This window comes from Arachis hypogaea, chromosome 10, assembly GCF_003086295.3.
Source record: "Arachis hypogaea cultivar Tifrunner chromosome 10, arahy.Tifrunner.gnm2.J5K5, whole genome shotgun sequence".
In the NCBI taxonomy this organism is placed as follows: Eukaryota; Viridiplantae; Streptophyta; class Magnoliopsida; order Fabales; family Fabaceae; genus Arachis; species Arachis hypogaea.
The window spans coordinates 101,276,976-101,290,251 of NC_092045.1; the positions used below are offsets into that span (position 1 = coordinate 101,276,976).

Genomic DNA, 13,276 nt, shown 5'->3' on the forward strand with positions numbered 1-13,276 from the left:
GTTATCTCGCGAGTTTGACAATAATAACTACAAATTTAAAATTAAACTAATTATTAGTATACACAAAATATACATTAAAATAGATTTTTTTTACTTAAATAAATTAAAGAAGATAGAGTCAAATTTACATGAATTTCTCTAAATAAATTTTCAACACACAATTCCCGCTTCTTATATTTATAATGTTAATTCATTAATCATGGTAGTCATGGAATTTCTTTTAAAAAATAAACATAATTATTATAGGATAATGAGTTTCTATTTATACACATTGTCTTGAAACAATTTATATAAACATAAAAAAAAATTCATGCTTTAAAAATTTATTTAAGGAATTCATGTAAATTTGACTCATTTTAAATTTATTTAAATAAAAAACCTTTTTTTATTTACTCAAATTGTCCTTTTATAATAATTTATTTGATTTTGCTGAAGAAAAAATTTAAATAAATATTAAAATTTTGAATCTTAAATTTTAAATTTTAAAATTTAAATTATTAATATAAAATATAATAGATAAAATTTTTGTTTAATTAACAAGTAATGCACTTTACTTTTTATAAAACGATAAAGGATTTCTATTTGAAAATGGATAAAGTTAAAGTAAAAACAAATAAAACTTATTGGATGAAGTGTCCTCTTTGGATTGGATTTTGGTTTATAGGTAAAATGAGTGTTGGCAATCTTAAATTTTTTTTTTAAAAATTTTGATTTTGAATTGAAAAAAATTGCAAAATAAAAATTATATTAAATATTAAAATTACATTAAATTATACTAAACGTTAAAATATTTAAAAAAATTTGAATAAAAAAAGCATATTTTACTTTATAATATTTCATATTTAAGGTTAGTTTGATAAAACAATAACATTTGTGATATATAAAATGTTTTCTTAAGTTTAATTTATTTTTTTAAAATTGAAAATAAAATGTAAATAGAGTGTATTTCAATGTAACTCTTTTATTATTTTATTTTATCTTATTTTATAGGAGAAAATAAAGTGAGAAAAAGAAGAAAGCCCAAACTCACTATAGTACATAGGTGTGGTAAGCCCTATATCAAAGCCCAACGCGTAGTTGTCTTCCTTTGGTTACTCAGTCTCTCACCACACTACCAACTTAAACCCTAATATCCCTCCCTTTCTCCACTCCTCCATCGACCCACCACCATGGCAGCCATCGACTACGAAGACGCACGCGGCGGCTCCTACGACGACCGCCGCCAAACACCACCACAGCAGGACCTCGGCTACGACCCAAACTTCGTCCCCGACTCCGTCAAATCCTTCGTGGTCCACCTCTACCGTCACATCCGCGAGAAGAATGTCTACGAGATACACCAGATGTATGAGACCTCCTTCCACACTCTCTCCGACCGTCTCTTCAAGGACTCGCCCTGGCCCTCCGTCGATGCCGTCGCTCACTACGTCGACAACGACCACGTCTTCTGCCTCCTCTACCGTGAGATGTGGTTCCGCCACCTGTACGCTCGCTTAACCCCTACGCTCCGCCAGAGGATCGATTCGTGGGACAATTACTGCAGCTTGTTCCAGGTGGTGCTTCATGGTGTTGTCAACATGCAGCTTCCGAATCAGTGGCTATGGGATATGGTTGATGAGTTCGTTTACCAGTTCCAGAGCTTCTGCCAGTACCGCGCCAAGATGAAGAACAAGACAGAGCAGGAGATCGCTCTCTTGCGCCAGTTCGATCAGGTGAATACTTAAATTACTTTTGTTTTGGATATTAATTTCGTCCATTAGTGGTTGACATAGGCTTCAATTAGAACTATGGAGTATAGATCAATTTGTTTGTTGATTTAGGGTTCTTTTATTCTTTCAACTATTAGAATGTTGTAAAGATAATCTTTATAATACTTGTTTGCTGTGTTTTGTAAGGACTGAGTTTAATTTTGTTGTACTATTGTTGAAAAATGGATTTCACCAGGTTGGCAACTTTGCCGAGGGTATCGATACCATATTGGTTTCCTCCTTTCCCTGTTGCCTATAGTAGACCAAGCTGAATGATAGTTAATGGTTGTGCCGATTTTTTAGTCAGTGCACTTGTCTATTGATGCTAAGTTGCTAACATTGTGCAATATTAAAATCAAATCATATGTTTTTGTTTTAAAACTCTTAATATAGTAGGTGGTTGAGTCCAACACTTTTTCCCACGTGGCAATATATAATCGAATGTCTACGTGAAGCTTTTTTTTATATTGACGATGTAATAAAGTTAAATCCTGGTTTCTATTTACTACTAAGTGGGTTAATGCTGAATGTTTGTGGACTTATTGACTTGTAGGCTTGGAATGTTTATGGGGTTCTTAACTTCTTGCAAGCGCTTGTGGAGAAGTCCATGATTATTCAGATACTTGAGCAGGAGAAGGAGGGGCTGGAGCAGTTCACTGCCACTGATGGTTATGACTACAATGGAGGAAGTAACGTGTTGAAGGTGTTGGGGTATTTCAGCATGGTTGGGTTGCTGCGTGTGCATTGTCTTCTCGGTGATTATCATACGGGGCTCAAGTGCTTGCAACCTATTGACATTAGTCAACAGGGTGTTTACACAAGCGTGATTGGAAGCCACATCACAACCATATATCACTATGGTTTTGCTAATCTCATGCTCCGCAGGTGTGATGATTGGTTGATTTTGTTTCAATATTGAACAAGTGTTTGATTTTATTGATACATTTGTTGTTTATTGTTGGTGATAGGCTTGTAGCTGAGTTCACTTTCTAATTGCCTTTTATATTAAGAATAATATCTATAAAAAATTTTAATAGAGAACACAAAAGATTGTTAGTTCATTGAATCCATTGGAAGATACAAAACTTTGTACTTCTATTTTTTGTTTATATTATTAATTATTAATACCATATGACCTAGCTTGCTGCCTTCTCTACAGATACGTGGAAGCAATTCGTGAATTTAACAAGATTCTCTTGTATATCTTTAAGACAAAGCAATACCATCAGAAATCACCACAGTATGAGCAGATATTGAAGAAAAATGAACAAATGTATGCCTTGCTGGCTATTTGCCTTTCACTCTGCCCACAAAACAGGCTTGTTGATGAAACTGTGAACTCTCAATTGCGAGAGAAGTATGGTGAAAAGATGATTAGAATGCAAAGATATGATGATGAGGCATTTGCTATATATGACGAGCTCTTCTCCTATGCATGTCCCAAATTCATCACTCCTTCAGCACCTAGTTTTGAGGAGCCTCTTGTAAATTATAACCAGGTATTCCTTGGATCCTATCTGAATCATCAAAATAACATTTTGATTAGCCCAACAGATGAACAGAACTTCAAATTCTAGTTGGGCCCAACTATGTTCACATTTGAACATCATTTTTCATCCTGTCTGCAATCTTGAAGGCTTGAATTTAATCTGGTTAAATACCTTAAACTTGTATAATCCAGTGATCTTCTAAAATAATGAGAATAATCTATTGAAAGATAGTCAGTGGGGCATCCTGTGAACCTTGTTAAAGTGAAACTTTGGGTTTTTGTTCTCATAATATTTTATCAACTGATTGCAATAGTAATGTTTGTTTTTGCTTTTTTGTTGCCAAGTGTTTATTCACTTGTTTAAGCATTCCTTGGTACATGTTCATTTATTTCTTTGAGCCCTCCGTGCCTCTGACTTGTGTTGGTAGTCTCTTGGCTTCCCTCCCTTCACCCTTTCTTATATCATTAATTATTAAATGTCTTTTTGTTCTGTCAGGATGCCTATAGGCTACAATTGAAACTGTTCCTTTATGAAGCCAAGCAACAACAGTTGCTATCAGGTGTCCGTACCTTCTTGAAGGTGTACTCAACGATCTCACTTGCAAAACTTGCAAGTTACATGGAAGTTGATGAACCCACCTTAAGGTTGCAAGATATCCAACTATTTGTGTTCCATTGAATTAAATTTTGCATATAAAATATAACTTTTGGAAAGTTTATTCATGTACTTCCTTTTTTATGGTCTGGTAGGACTATCTTGATGACATACAAGCACAAGACACATTCAGTGGATAGTGATGGAAAAGTCATATCGAATGCTGATGTGGATTTCTACATAGATGATGTAAGCATCCTCACTATGCAGCAGCTTCTTCATAATATGAATATAAGCATTTTCTTGGGCAAAAAATCCTTATTAGAAACTGTTACTGAACCATCGAAGAACTGGTCAATAATGGGCTGTTGTTGGTCTTTTAGCTTGTTTCTTCCTTTCTTGATTTGTTTTGCTTTATCATATTTTAAGAATAACAGAACTCAGTGATGGTGAATGGAATCCATGTTAATGCAATAGACATTGGACGGCAGTTTAGATTAAATTTCCGTGTGTTTAACAGAGACTTCGGTTTTCATCTTTTTAAAATTGAAATGTATGACAATTTCTATGTTAAATGGTTTGCTGCAGCTTTTGAATTACTATGTTGCTTGTTGCAGGACATGATTCGTGTTATGGAGTCTAAGCCTGCCAAGCGATATGGGGATTACTTTTTGCGGCAGATTGCCAAGGTATGTTTATGTTCTGCATTGGTGATGCAAATTTTCTAGTGTGCTGAGCTTAAGATGATATTTCATCATTTCATGACATTGTTGGATTGTGTGTTTCTTTGCAGCTTGAAGGGGTAATCAATGAGATGGACAGTGTAAAACTGGAGTGAGTTGTTGCTATCAGTCGCTCTGCTGAATGGACTTGTTCATGACAACATGTTGCGTATTGTCGAGCACAATTTTTCGGTAGGAGTAATTGTGTTGTTTTTTGAGGTATTAGATGTAGTTAGTTTTCAACATGCAATACTCATTGTTCCCCTTCTCAACTTGATTTTATTTAAAGAAAGAATTTACCCACTTACCCCGTCTCAAGAAGGGCATAAAGTTCATAATTTTTTCGATTTGTTTGGTTATTGTTGTATTTATTTGTCATTGATCCTTTTGTCATGTGTTCCTCCCCGCAAAGTTATTTGTATGGAATACTGCACAAATGGCGAGAGCAACTTGATCTCTAGTCTGTCTCTTCCCCCTTAATCCGTTTCTTATCAAATGCTGCTCTGTTAAAGCCAAATCCAATTCCGTTGTGCCTTATAAAAGGACAATCTAACTATCATTTCAGAAATGATTCACGACGAATTACCCTATTGGATACTGTTGTTCTGCCCCTTCTTCCGCATCTCGCGAGATTTAAAAGTTCGATTTCCCTTTCCGCGAAATATTAGAGATGTAGAGGCACTTGCTTAGAGCTAGAAGTTAATGACACGGCTGTGTTTCCCTTCCAAATCCGTGAAAGTTAATCACAATATTAATGCTATGGCGTAACGCAATTCTCGTATTTGTGATGGATGGGTTTATATTTGATGGTGATTCAGTGTTCATCCGTGTTACATTTAGGACTTGGTTAACTCTTAATTTGTAATATGATAAATGGAAAATTTTTTTTTTCCAAAGTCGGATTATTTTATTCAATGAAATAGATTTAGTAAAAAATAAGGGACAATAAAACAAAAATAAGGAATTGAAAAAGTATAGGAACTCTTAATTTGTAAGCTGATAAATGGAATTTTTTTTCCAAAGTCAGATTATTTTATTCAGTGAAATCGATATAGTAAAAAATAAGGGATAATAAAACAAAAATAAAGAATTGAAAAAGTATAGGAAAATAATTAATATAGTAAAAAACGTTAACAACAGATTAAAAAAGGAAGGTAAAATTAATTTTAAAATTTAAATTATCACTACAGGAGGTTCCGTTACGGTGTCGGCACCAGAGGTCTAAAAGCTTAATGTACATTTTAAGTTTGTTGTTGATCATTATTGATTTTTTCTATAATTTTTTTTTCACTTCTAATATTTTCTTTTATATTTTGATTTTTTTATTAAATTTTTTATTGTAATTTTATTATAATATGAATTATTGATTTTATTAAAAATGATAAAATAAATAAAAGATTGATCATACATAATAATAAAGTCATGAGTAATAAAATTTTATCATCTAAAATAATACTAAATAAAAGAATACCAAAAATATTAAAATAATTATTCTAATTTTTTATAATTTGTATTATTATTCTTATTAGAAATGATAAATTAAATAAAAAATTAATTATAAATAATAATAAAAATATAACTAGTAAAAAGTTAGAACTTAAAATAATAACAAAAATAAAATTATTAAGAGTACTTAAAAAAAGTACTAAAATATATTATTTTATATATTATTTTTAATTTAATAAATAAATAATAATTTTTATTATAAAAAATATTTAAAAAGTTATCAATTTTTATATGATATTTTTATTTTCATAAATAAATATTAATTTTTATTATAATAGTAATATACTAAAATAGAATACGATAAAAAATATTTAAAAAATATAAAAAAATTAAATATACTTAAAAAATAATATTATAATTTAATATTATATTTTTTTAATAATTAATTAATTATTTATCTAAAAATAATTTTAACTAATATTATCTAAATAATATTCATTTTATCAAAATTAATTTTAATAAAAATTGTTAAAACATAAATTATATTAACATAAATTCACTTCCATTCAAAATCAATTCTACAAAATCAACTTTTCATCGATATGAATCCAAACCCACACTAGGAAGTGGTATGCATGGAAATTTGATAGCATTTAAGCAAGTTGAAAACCCGCAAATCAAGAAAACGATAAGGAAGGGACAATGACTCACCGACGCAAATCATCATCCATTAGCATTACACGTCCCTACGCAAACGGCGTCCATCATTTAAGTCACAAACCAACCATACCAAAAATATTTTCCTCTTTCGTATAAATATGAAAACTGAAAGCCATGAAGTCATGAACATATTAATAGAGCAACAATTTCTAGTGATACATAATAAGACAGCGTTTTTCATAGAGCATCGGTTGTTGAAAATAAAATACGCTTAGTACTACCAATCGTAAACCTCTGGGGACCCAAACCCAAACCCAAGGTTTATATAAAAGGAAACAAACAACATGCGCCCACCGGTTATTTTCCAAACTATCCCTTTTTTTTCTTCTTCTTCTAGTGATCGCAGGCTTAACACACTCGCAAAGCACTTTCTACAAACCGAATCTGAGAACAATCAAAACATGTCAGCTTCACCAACTTCTTCTCATGGCGATTCCGTCTTTGCTCATCTCGTTCGCGCTCCCGAAGATCCTATTCTCGGTGTAAGCTTAACACTTACAACGACCTTTTTTTATTTTTTAAGTTTAATTTCTCATTTCTCTCTTCTCGTGTCGCAAATAACTGAATCGGTCATCGTGCTAGATGAGTTGAGAACTTTGAGATTACATAAGATCGCACATCTATTTTATTTCATTTACTCGTTTCTCGATTCGGATCATCACTTTCACGCTTTTGTTTCTCCGTTGATCCATCACGATCAGACATGCGATTTGATTTTTTTTGTTTCGCCAGTTTGGAGTATGGGTTTATTATGAGTATAGAGTACGGAATATGATTTCCAAAGCTTCACGTAACCTTGTTTGAATTGTTAAGTTATCTCTTATCTGAAGCCGTTTATTTTATCTTATTATATTTTATTTTTCTTTGTTTGTGAGTGGTCTACTATTATTTGAACCTCACTGTTTTCTCCCGTATCTGTGAAAAATAGGTGACTCTCGCTTACAATAAGGATCCAAGCCCTGTTAAGCTCAACTTAGGTGTTGGTGCTTACAGAACTGAGGTGACAATGCTATTTTCAGTATTTTGTTACGTTGATTATAGGCGGTTGCTTATTCTTGTTATTCTTATAATTGTTATTAGTATTGGGATTACAAGAACTGAATTAAGATTTCTACATTAAATGTTAATTTTGCTGTTGAAAATGCTAGTAGGTGAATTTGAGTGACTCACTGGCCTGTAACTACTAATTAGTTGGTTAATTCATTGAATTGGACTTGCAACTTATGATTTCAATTTTACGTAGTCTATGTGAGCGTTACTCCTTATGTTGCCTTGTACACCAGGAAGGGAAACCTCTCGTGTTGAATGTGGTGAGGCGTGTGGAACGGCAACTCGTCAGTAACCCGTGAGTACTACCTCACTACCTATCCTTTCCCTTCTCATTTCTTGTGATATTACATTGGATTGTGATGTAGCGCTCTCATTCTGCATTATTTGCAGGGCACGCAACAAGGAGTATCTTCCTATTACTGGAGTAGCTGATTTTAATAAACTCAGTGCTCAGCTCATTTTTGGTGCTGACAGGTTAATATAGAAATATAATTTTAAAATGTTAAACATTGTTTCTCCAAGAGGAAGGTTTTGTTGAATCAGCGCTTAGCTCATTGTTTTATTGTTTATTTGCTTAAATTTTTGGATATAGCCCTGCAATTCAAGAGAGCAGAGTAACCACCGTTCAATGCTTGTCTGGTACTGGTTCATTGAGAGTTGGGGGTGAATTTTTGGCTAAACACTATCACCAAGTATAACGCTTTGTTCTTAACTTCTGTACTATCTCGTTGTTTTTTTAATCCTGCTTACCATTTTTTATTATTCCTGACTTTTCAGCGAAATATATATTTGCCTCAACCAACATGGGGAAACCACCCAAAGGTTTTTACCCTGGCAGGGCTAACTGTCCAAACGTATCGCTACTATGCTCCAGCAACTCGTGGGCTTGATTTCCAAGGTTAGTTTGTCTTATAAGCCATGTTTCTTCTTTATTTTCTATATTGTACCCAAGTTAATGTGAATCATGACCATCATTTCGGTTATGAGGTTTCATGTAATGTTACCTTTTTCTCTATCCATGCAGGACTAATGGAAGATCTTGGTGCTGTCCCATCTGGATCAGTTATTATGCTACATGCATGTGCACATAATCCTACTGGTGTTGATCCAACCCCTGAACAATGGGAGGAGATTAGGAAGCTGATCAGATCAAAAGCCTTGTTACCTTTCTTTGACAGTGCTTATCAGGCAAGTTTTTTTACATGCAAATAACTTTTGTCACATGCTTTTTAACATTGGAAAATTTTGACATAATCTGTTGCTGTTTAGTTGTAAAATTATCAATTAACCCCTTGAATCACTTGGATCGTGAAATCTTGCTTGCCCATAAACCTTCAAATTTATTTAAGTGTTCTGCTTGCATTTTTTTGCACTGTCCATTGTGGATCATGAGCACACTAGAATTTATCTCCACTATGTAATGATGGCTATTATTTGGATGAAAGTTCTTTTTTAAACATAATATATTTTTGTTGATAGGGTTTTGCTAGTGGAAGTCTGGATAAAGATGCACAGCCTGTTCGTTCTTTTGTTGCTGATGGGGGTGAATTGTTGGTAGCCCAGAGTTATGCAAAGAACATGGGTCTTTATGGTGAACGTGTTGGCGCCTTAAGCATTGTAAGAACATCGTATCATTATATGGAGACAGATTGAACTTCTTTATTATTCATTAGAATTAATGATCTGAGAATCATCCATGTTTCATGCCCTATATATATATATATATATATATATATATATATATATATATATATATATATTTTCTATGTTTCGTTCTTTGTTTATTCTCATCATTTTTTCTTATTTAACTTGAAAATTAACCTAGGTGTGCAAGTCAGCTGATGTTGCAAGCAAAGTTGAGAGTCAGCTGAAACTTGTGATTAGGCCCATGTACTCAAATCCTCCCATTCATGGTGCAACCATTGTGGCTGCAGTTCTCAAGGACAGGTAATGACTCTTCTATGTTACTACATAGTACCAGACGAATAATCAAGGACTTATTATTCACTGTTGTACTCTCGATTTCTGTGCCATATTTCTTCTTTGGTGATGGATGCTATAGTCTTTAACTAGCATGGCCAAGCAGTGAATTTTTATGGTTGTTAATGCTTTGGTATTGTTAGAGGTCATACATAAAATATATTTTAGTATCCCAAGAAGGTAGATTCTAGTAATGATCTTGTTTATTGGGATGATTTTGCACTTTATCATAATAATATCTTGGTTATGCCTTCGGTTCATTTGTATTACTGCAGGATGAAGAATTTTAAATATTTTCACTCTACTAAGTGATTTTCCTTCATTTTTAAAATTTTCCATCTCTTTCAGTGATTTGTTCAATGAGTGGACTATTGAGTTGAAGGAAATGGCAGACCGAATAATCAGTATGCGCCAACAACTTTTTGATGCTTTACACGCCAGAGGTTGGTTCTAAAGATTTCCTCTTACTCCTTCTGATTGTCTTTTGTGTGTCATCACTATTTGCTCATTCTTTCTATGCATTGTCCTTTCATCTTATCTTTTCTATGTTTTTATTTCTTTGATTTGTCAGGTACTCCAGGTGATTGGAGTCACATTATCAAGCAGATTGGAATGTTCACCTTCACAGGATTGAATTCTGAACAAGTTTCCTTTATGACTAGAGAGTACCACATATACATGACATCTGATGGGTAAAACACTCAATTTCTCTCTTACTTTGAATGAGTTGAAATGAATATGATAGCTCCCTTTTCTTCATTTTCCAGTCAAATGTAAATTTGGTAGGCATTCCCTCCTTCTCTATCTTGCTTAGCATGCGGTTGCCAAATCTCTTTTTTGTCGCACCTTAAATAATCAAGTTGGGGACTAAACTCTAAAATTTGTTTTTACTGTGTGTGGCTAACTCTTATATTGTCATTCAGTTTCTGTCTCGCATTGCTTGTATCCATGCCTATGATTTAACATGGAGTGTTGATTGTGCAGGAGGATTAGTATGGCTGGTCTTAGTTCCAAAACAGTCCCTCATCTGGCGGATGCAATTCATGCAGCTGTCACCAAAGCTGTGTAGTACATGTTACTCACTGCACTTCCTAGATGCTACCCTGTTGGAGGGGACCTTTTAATATCGTTTTTCTGTAATAATTTTGTCACATCAACAATGAGACTTCCTTTCTGATTGATGTGAGAATTTAGTAAACGTTTTATGCCACCTTTTTTTGATTAGTTTTCTCCTGTGGGGGAGTTACAGTCTTGTGTATTGCCGGTCCCTTTCTTGACGAAGGGACGAATAAGTCGTAGAGGTATTTATTATTTTCTGTAGAACTTATTCAAAAGAAAGAAGTTTCATTTCTCGTCCTGTGTTTAAAAAGTTAAAAAGCCTAGACCAAGATCCGCACATCACAGAAATATAGTAATATATTATGACAGGCAACACAACCTTGAAAGGTATGTAACATGAAAAGGATCTACTGCACTCGCTGCAAAAATCCTTAAAAAAATACGAATACACGAAGACACGTACAACGGATTTAATGAAAGATACGTAAATCCTTTGAAGAAATACAGGAATACGTAACATGTAACATGAAAAGGTTCTATTGGAATCAGTGCAAAATCTTTACAAATACGAATACATAAGGATGGATACAACCGACTATGGAAAAGGTAAATAGAGGCAACCAAGAAAGGTATGCAAGATAGTGTGCACTGTGCACAAAGACACTTCATATTAACACCTAAATTTTCACACGCCAGGCTTCATCTCTCAAAATACTCTGAAAATATTTGTGAACCACAGAGAAATTTTTAATCATTTTTAAAAAATGAAAATTCATGTACAATTAGGTAAAAGTTGGTGTAGAAATAGAGGAAAAAATTGAGACCGAGAGATAAAGATTAAGACAAAGATTAAAATAAATTTCAGTATTCTGTTTAGGAGACAAAAATTGAAACAAAAATAAAACTTTAATTTAATTTGCACAAAAGATAAAATTGGAATTAATTAATTGAAATGAGAATTTTTAGGTATAAAATATTATTAAAGTTTCAATTTTCATTTCTAAAAATTTTAGTACCTTGTGTCCCTACTTTTTGGAGATACTGAATACAGAAATTTTGGAGATAGAGACAGACATTTTAGTACTAGTCTCTGAACCAACAAAAATGATACTGAGTCTCAGTCTCTGTCAAATCATTTATGATTTAGCGATTTGACATGAAGTTAACTGTATCTAAGTTTCTATTTTTTTAAAAATAAAAAATTATTCTAAAAGACCATTACAAAGATTTAATTATTAAAAATCATCTTTAATACTAAAATTATTAAGGACTAATATTTATAATATTTAAAAATAACCAAAATTTTTATAAAAAGGTAAATATATCTTTAATTATTCTCATTTATTGTTCGTAATTTTTATAATAATAATTGTTTTTTCTAAAATTTTGGCCTTCGTCAACATTTATTTTATTTATTTATTTATTATGCATATTTGGAGGAACAAAAGGAAGCATTCAACACAACTACGCAAGGTTGAGTTCTTCTGCTTATATAATATATATCCTTTAATTGTTGTTATTATTATATATTTTTTCTAATTAAATTAAGAGAATACACTTTAAAATTGTGTTATGATTTTAGATTATTTATTCATATATGAAAATTTATTCCCGTCTTATTTTTAGATTGTTAATTATTATAATTTCACCAAATTTTTAATTAAATTTTATATTTTTTTAGTTAGGTCTTTAATTTTGTAATTAATTTTTTTTAATGTAAAAAATGTTAGAATTAACTGAATACTCTTTCACAAATTGAAGATATCTATAACTAAGAACATATTAAATCTTTCATCACATATTTTTTGAAAAAAAAATATTTTGTTAATTTTACTATTTTGGACATAAAAAAGACCCAATTGTAAAATTAAGAACAGAGAAGGGACCTAATATATATAGGAACTGTTTCGTGGGTTACCTGAAATTGGGTTTCTTTTGAGCAAAAACGTGAGGTCTAGGCTCCCTTTGTCGCAGGGTTCAACTTCTTTTCGCACCGAAGTGCTGCCGTCCGAATTCTTCGTGAGGAGGTGGGGGTGGTACCTGCAAGGGACTCCATGCCTAAGTTAGCAAGGGTTTAAGCAGGTTTTTTTAGTAGATTAGGTCTGAAATATACTTGAGAGTGTCAGTGTACTTATAATAGAATGTTAAACCACCTTTTAAAGGTGGATAACTATTTCTTTTTTCTAGAGAAGATGATGAAATGTTAAACCACCTTTTAAAGGTGGATAACTATTTCTTTTTTCTAGAGAAGATGATGATATCTTTCTTCTAAAAAGGTAGGAGATATCTTCAGAGTTAGTTAATCATTTAGATAATTAGGGTTGAGCTACCGTTGTTGTATCCGACCTCTATGAGGTCGGGTAGGTAGATGAGGCCACCCTTTTGGGTGGACTTTTATTCTATGGGTCTGGCTTTATGTTTTTGGACCATGGTATGAACAGTGCCCATGTTTGACTTTGGACATTTA

General features: G+C 32.5%; 2 protein-coding genes across 2 annotated transcripts; both read left to right on the plus strand.

Annotated features, from left to right (window-relative positions):
- Positions 1–1,066: 1,066 nt before the first annotated feature.
- Positions 1,067–5,014, plus strand: LOC112716156 (uncharacterized). Its single transcript, XM_025768024.2, has 7 exons — positions 1,067–1,712; positions 2,302–2,633; positions 2,908–3,247; positions 3,734–3,882; positions 3,988–4,081; positions 4,450–4,521; positions 4,626–5,014. Exons 1-7 carry the CDS (start codon positions 1,170–1,172, stop codon positions 4,668–4,670), a joined length of 1,575 nt encoding a protein of 524 aa, XP_025623809.1. The 5' UTR covers positions 1,067–1,169; the 3' UTR covers positions 4,671–5,014.
- A 1,763-nt stretch (positions 5,015–6,777) lies between these two features.
- Positions 6,778–11,102, plus strand: LOC112716157 (aspartate aminotransferase 1). Its single transcript, XM_025768025.3, has 12 exons — positions 6,778–7,202; positions 7,649–7,720; positions 8,004–8,065; positions 8,161–8,244; positions 8,363–8,462; positions 8,548–8,668; positions 8,795–8,958; positions 9,250–9,387; positions 9,596–9,717; positions 10,099–10,193; positions 10,322–10,442; positions 10,735–11,102. The coding sequence occupies exons 1-12, from the start codon at positions 7,005–7,007 to the stop codon at positions 10,817–10,819; spliced, it is 1,362 nt and encodes a 453-aa protein (XP_025623810.1). The 5' UTR covers positions 6,778–7,004; the 3' UTR covers positions 10,820–11,102.
- The last annotated feature ends 2,174 nt before the right edge of the window (positions 11,103–13,276 follow it).

Excerpts from the sequence above, each read along its gene's own strand:
- LOC112716157 (XM_025768025.3), top strand. The coding sequence starts at position 7,005 with ATGCGCCCACCGGTTATTTTCCAAACTATCCCTTTTTTTTCTTCTTCT. Across the intron at positions 7,721-8,003 it reads TTGGTGCTTACAGAACTGAG|GAAGGGAAACCTCTCGTGTT; the intron begins GTGACAATGCTA and ends CTTGTACACCAG. Across the intron at positions 8,669-8,794 it reads TCGTGGGCTTGATTTCCAAG|GACTAATGGAAGATCTTGGT; the intron begins GTTAGTTTGTCT and ends CTATCCATGCAG.
- LOC112716156 (XM_025768024.2), top strand. The coding sequence starts at position 1,170 with ATGGCAGCCATCGACTACGAAGACGCACGCGGCGGCTCCTACGACGAC. Across the intron at positions 3,248-3,733 it reads CTCTTGTAAATTATAACCAG|GATGCCTATAGGCTACAATT; the intron begins GTATTCCTTGGA and ends TTGTTCTGTCAG. Across the intron at positions 4,082-4,449 it reads TGGATTTCTACATAGATGAT|GACATGATTCGTGTTATGGA; the intron begins GTAAGCATCCTC and ends TGCTTGTTGCAG.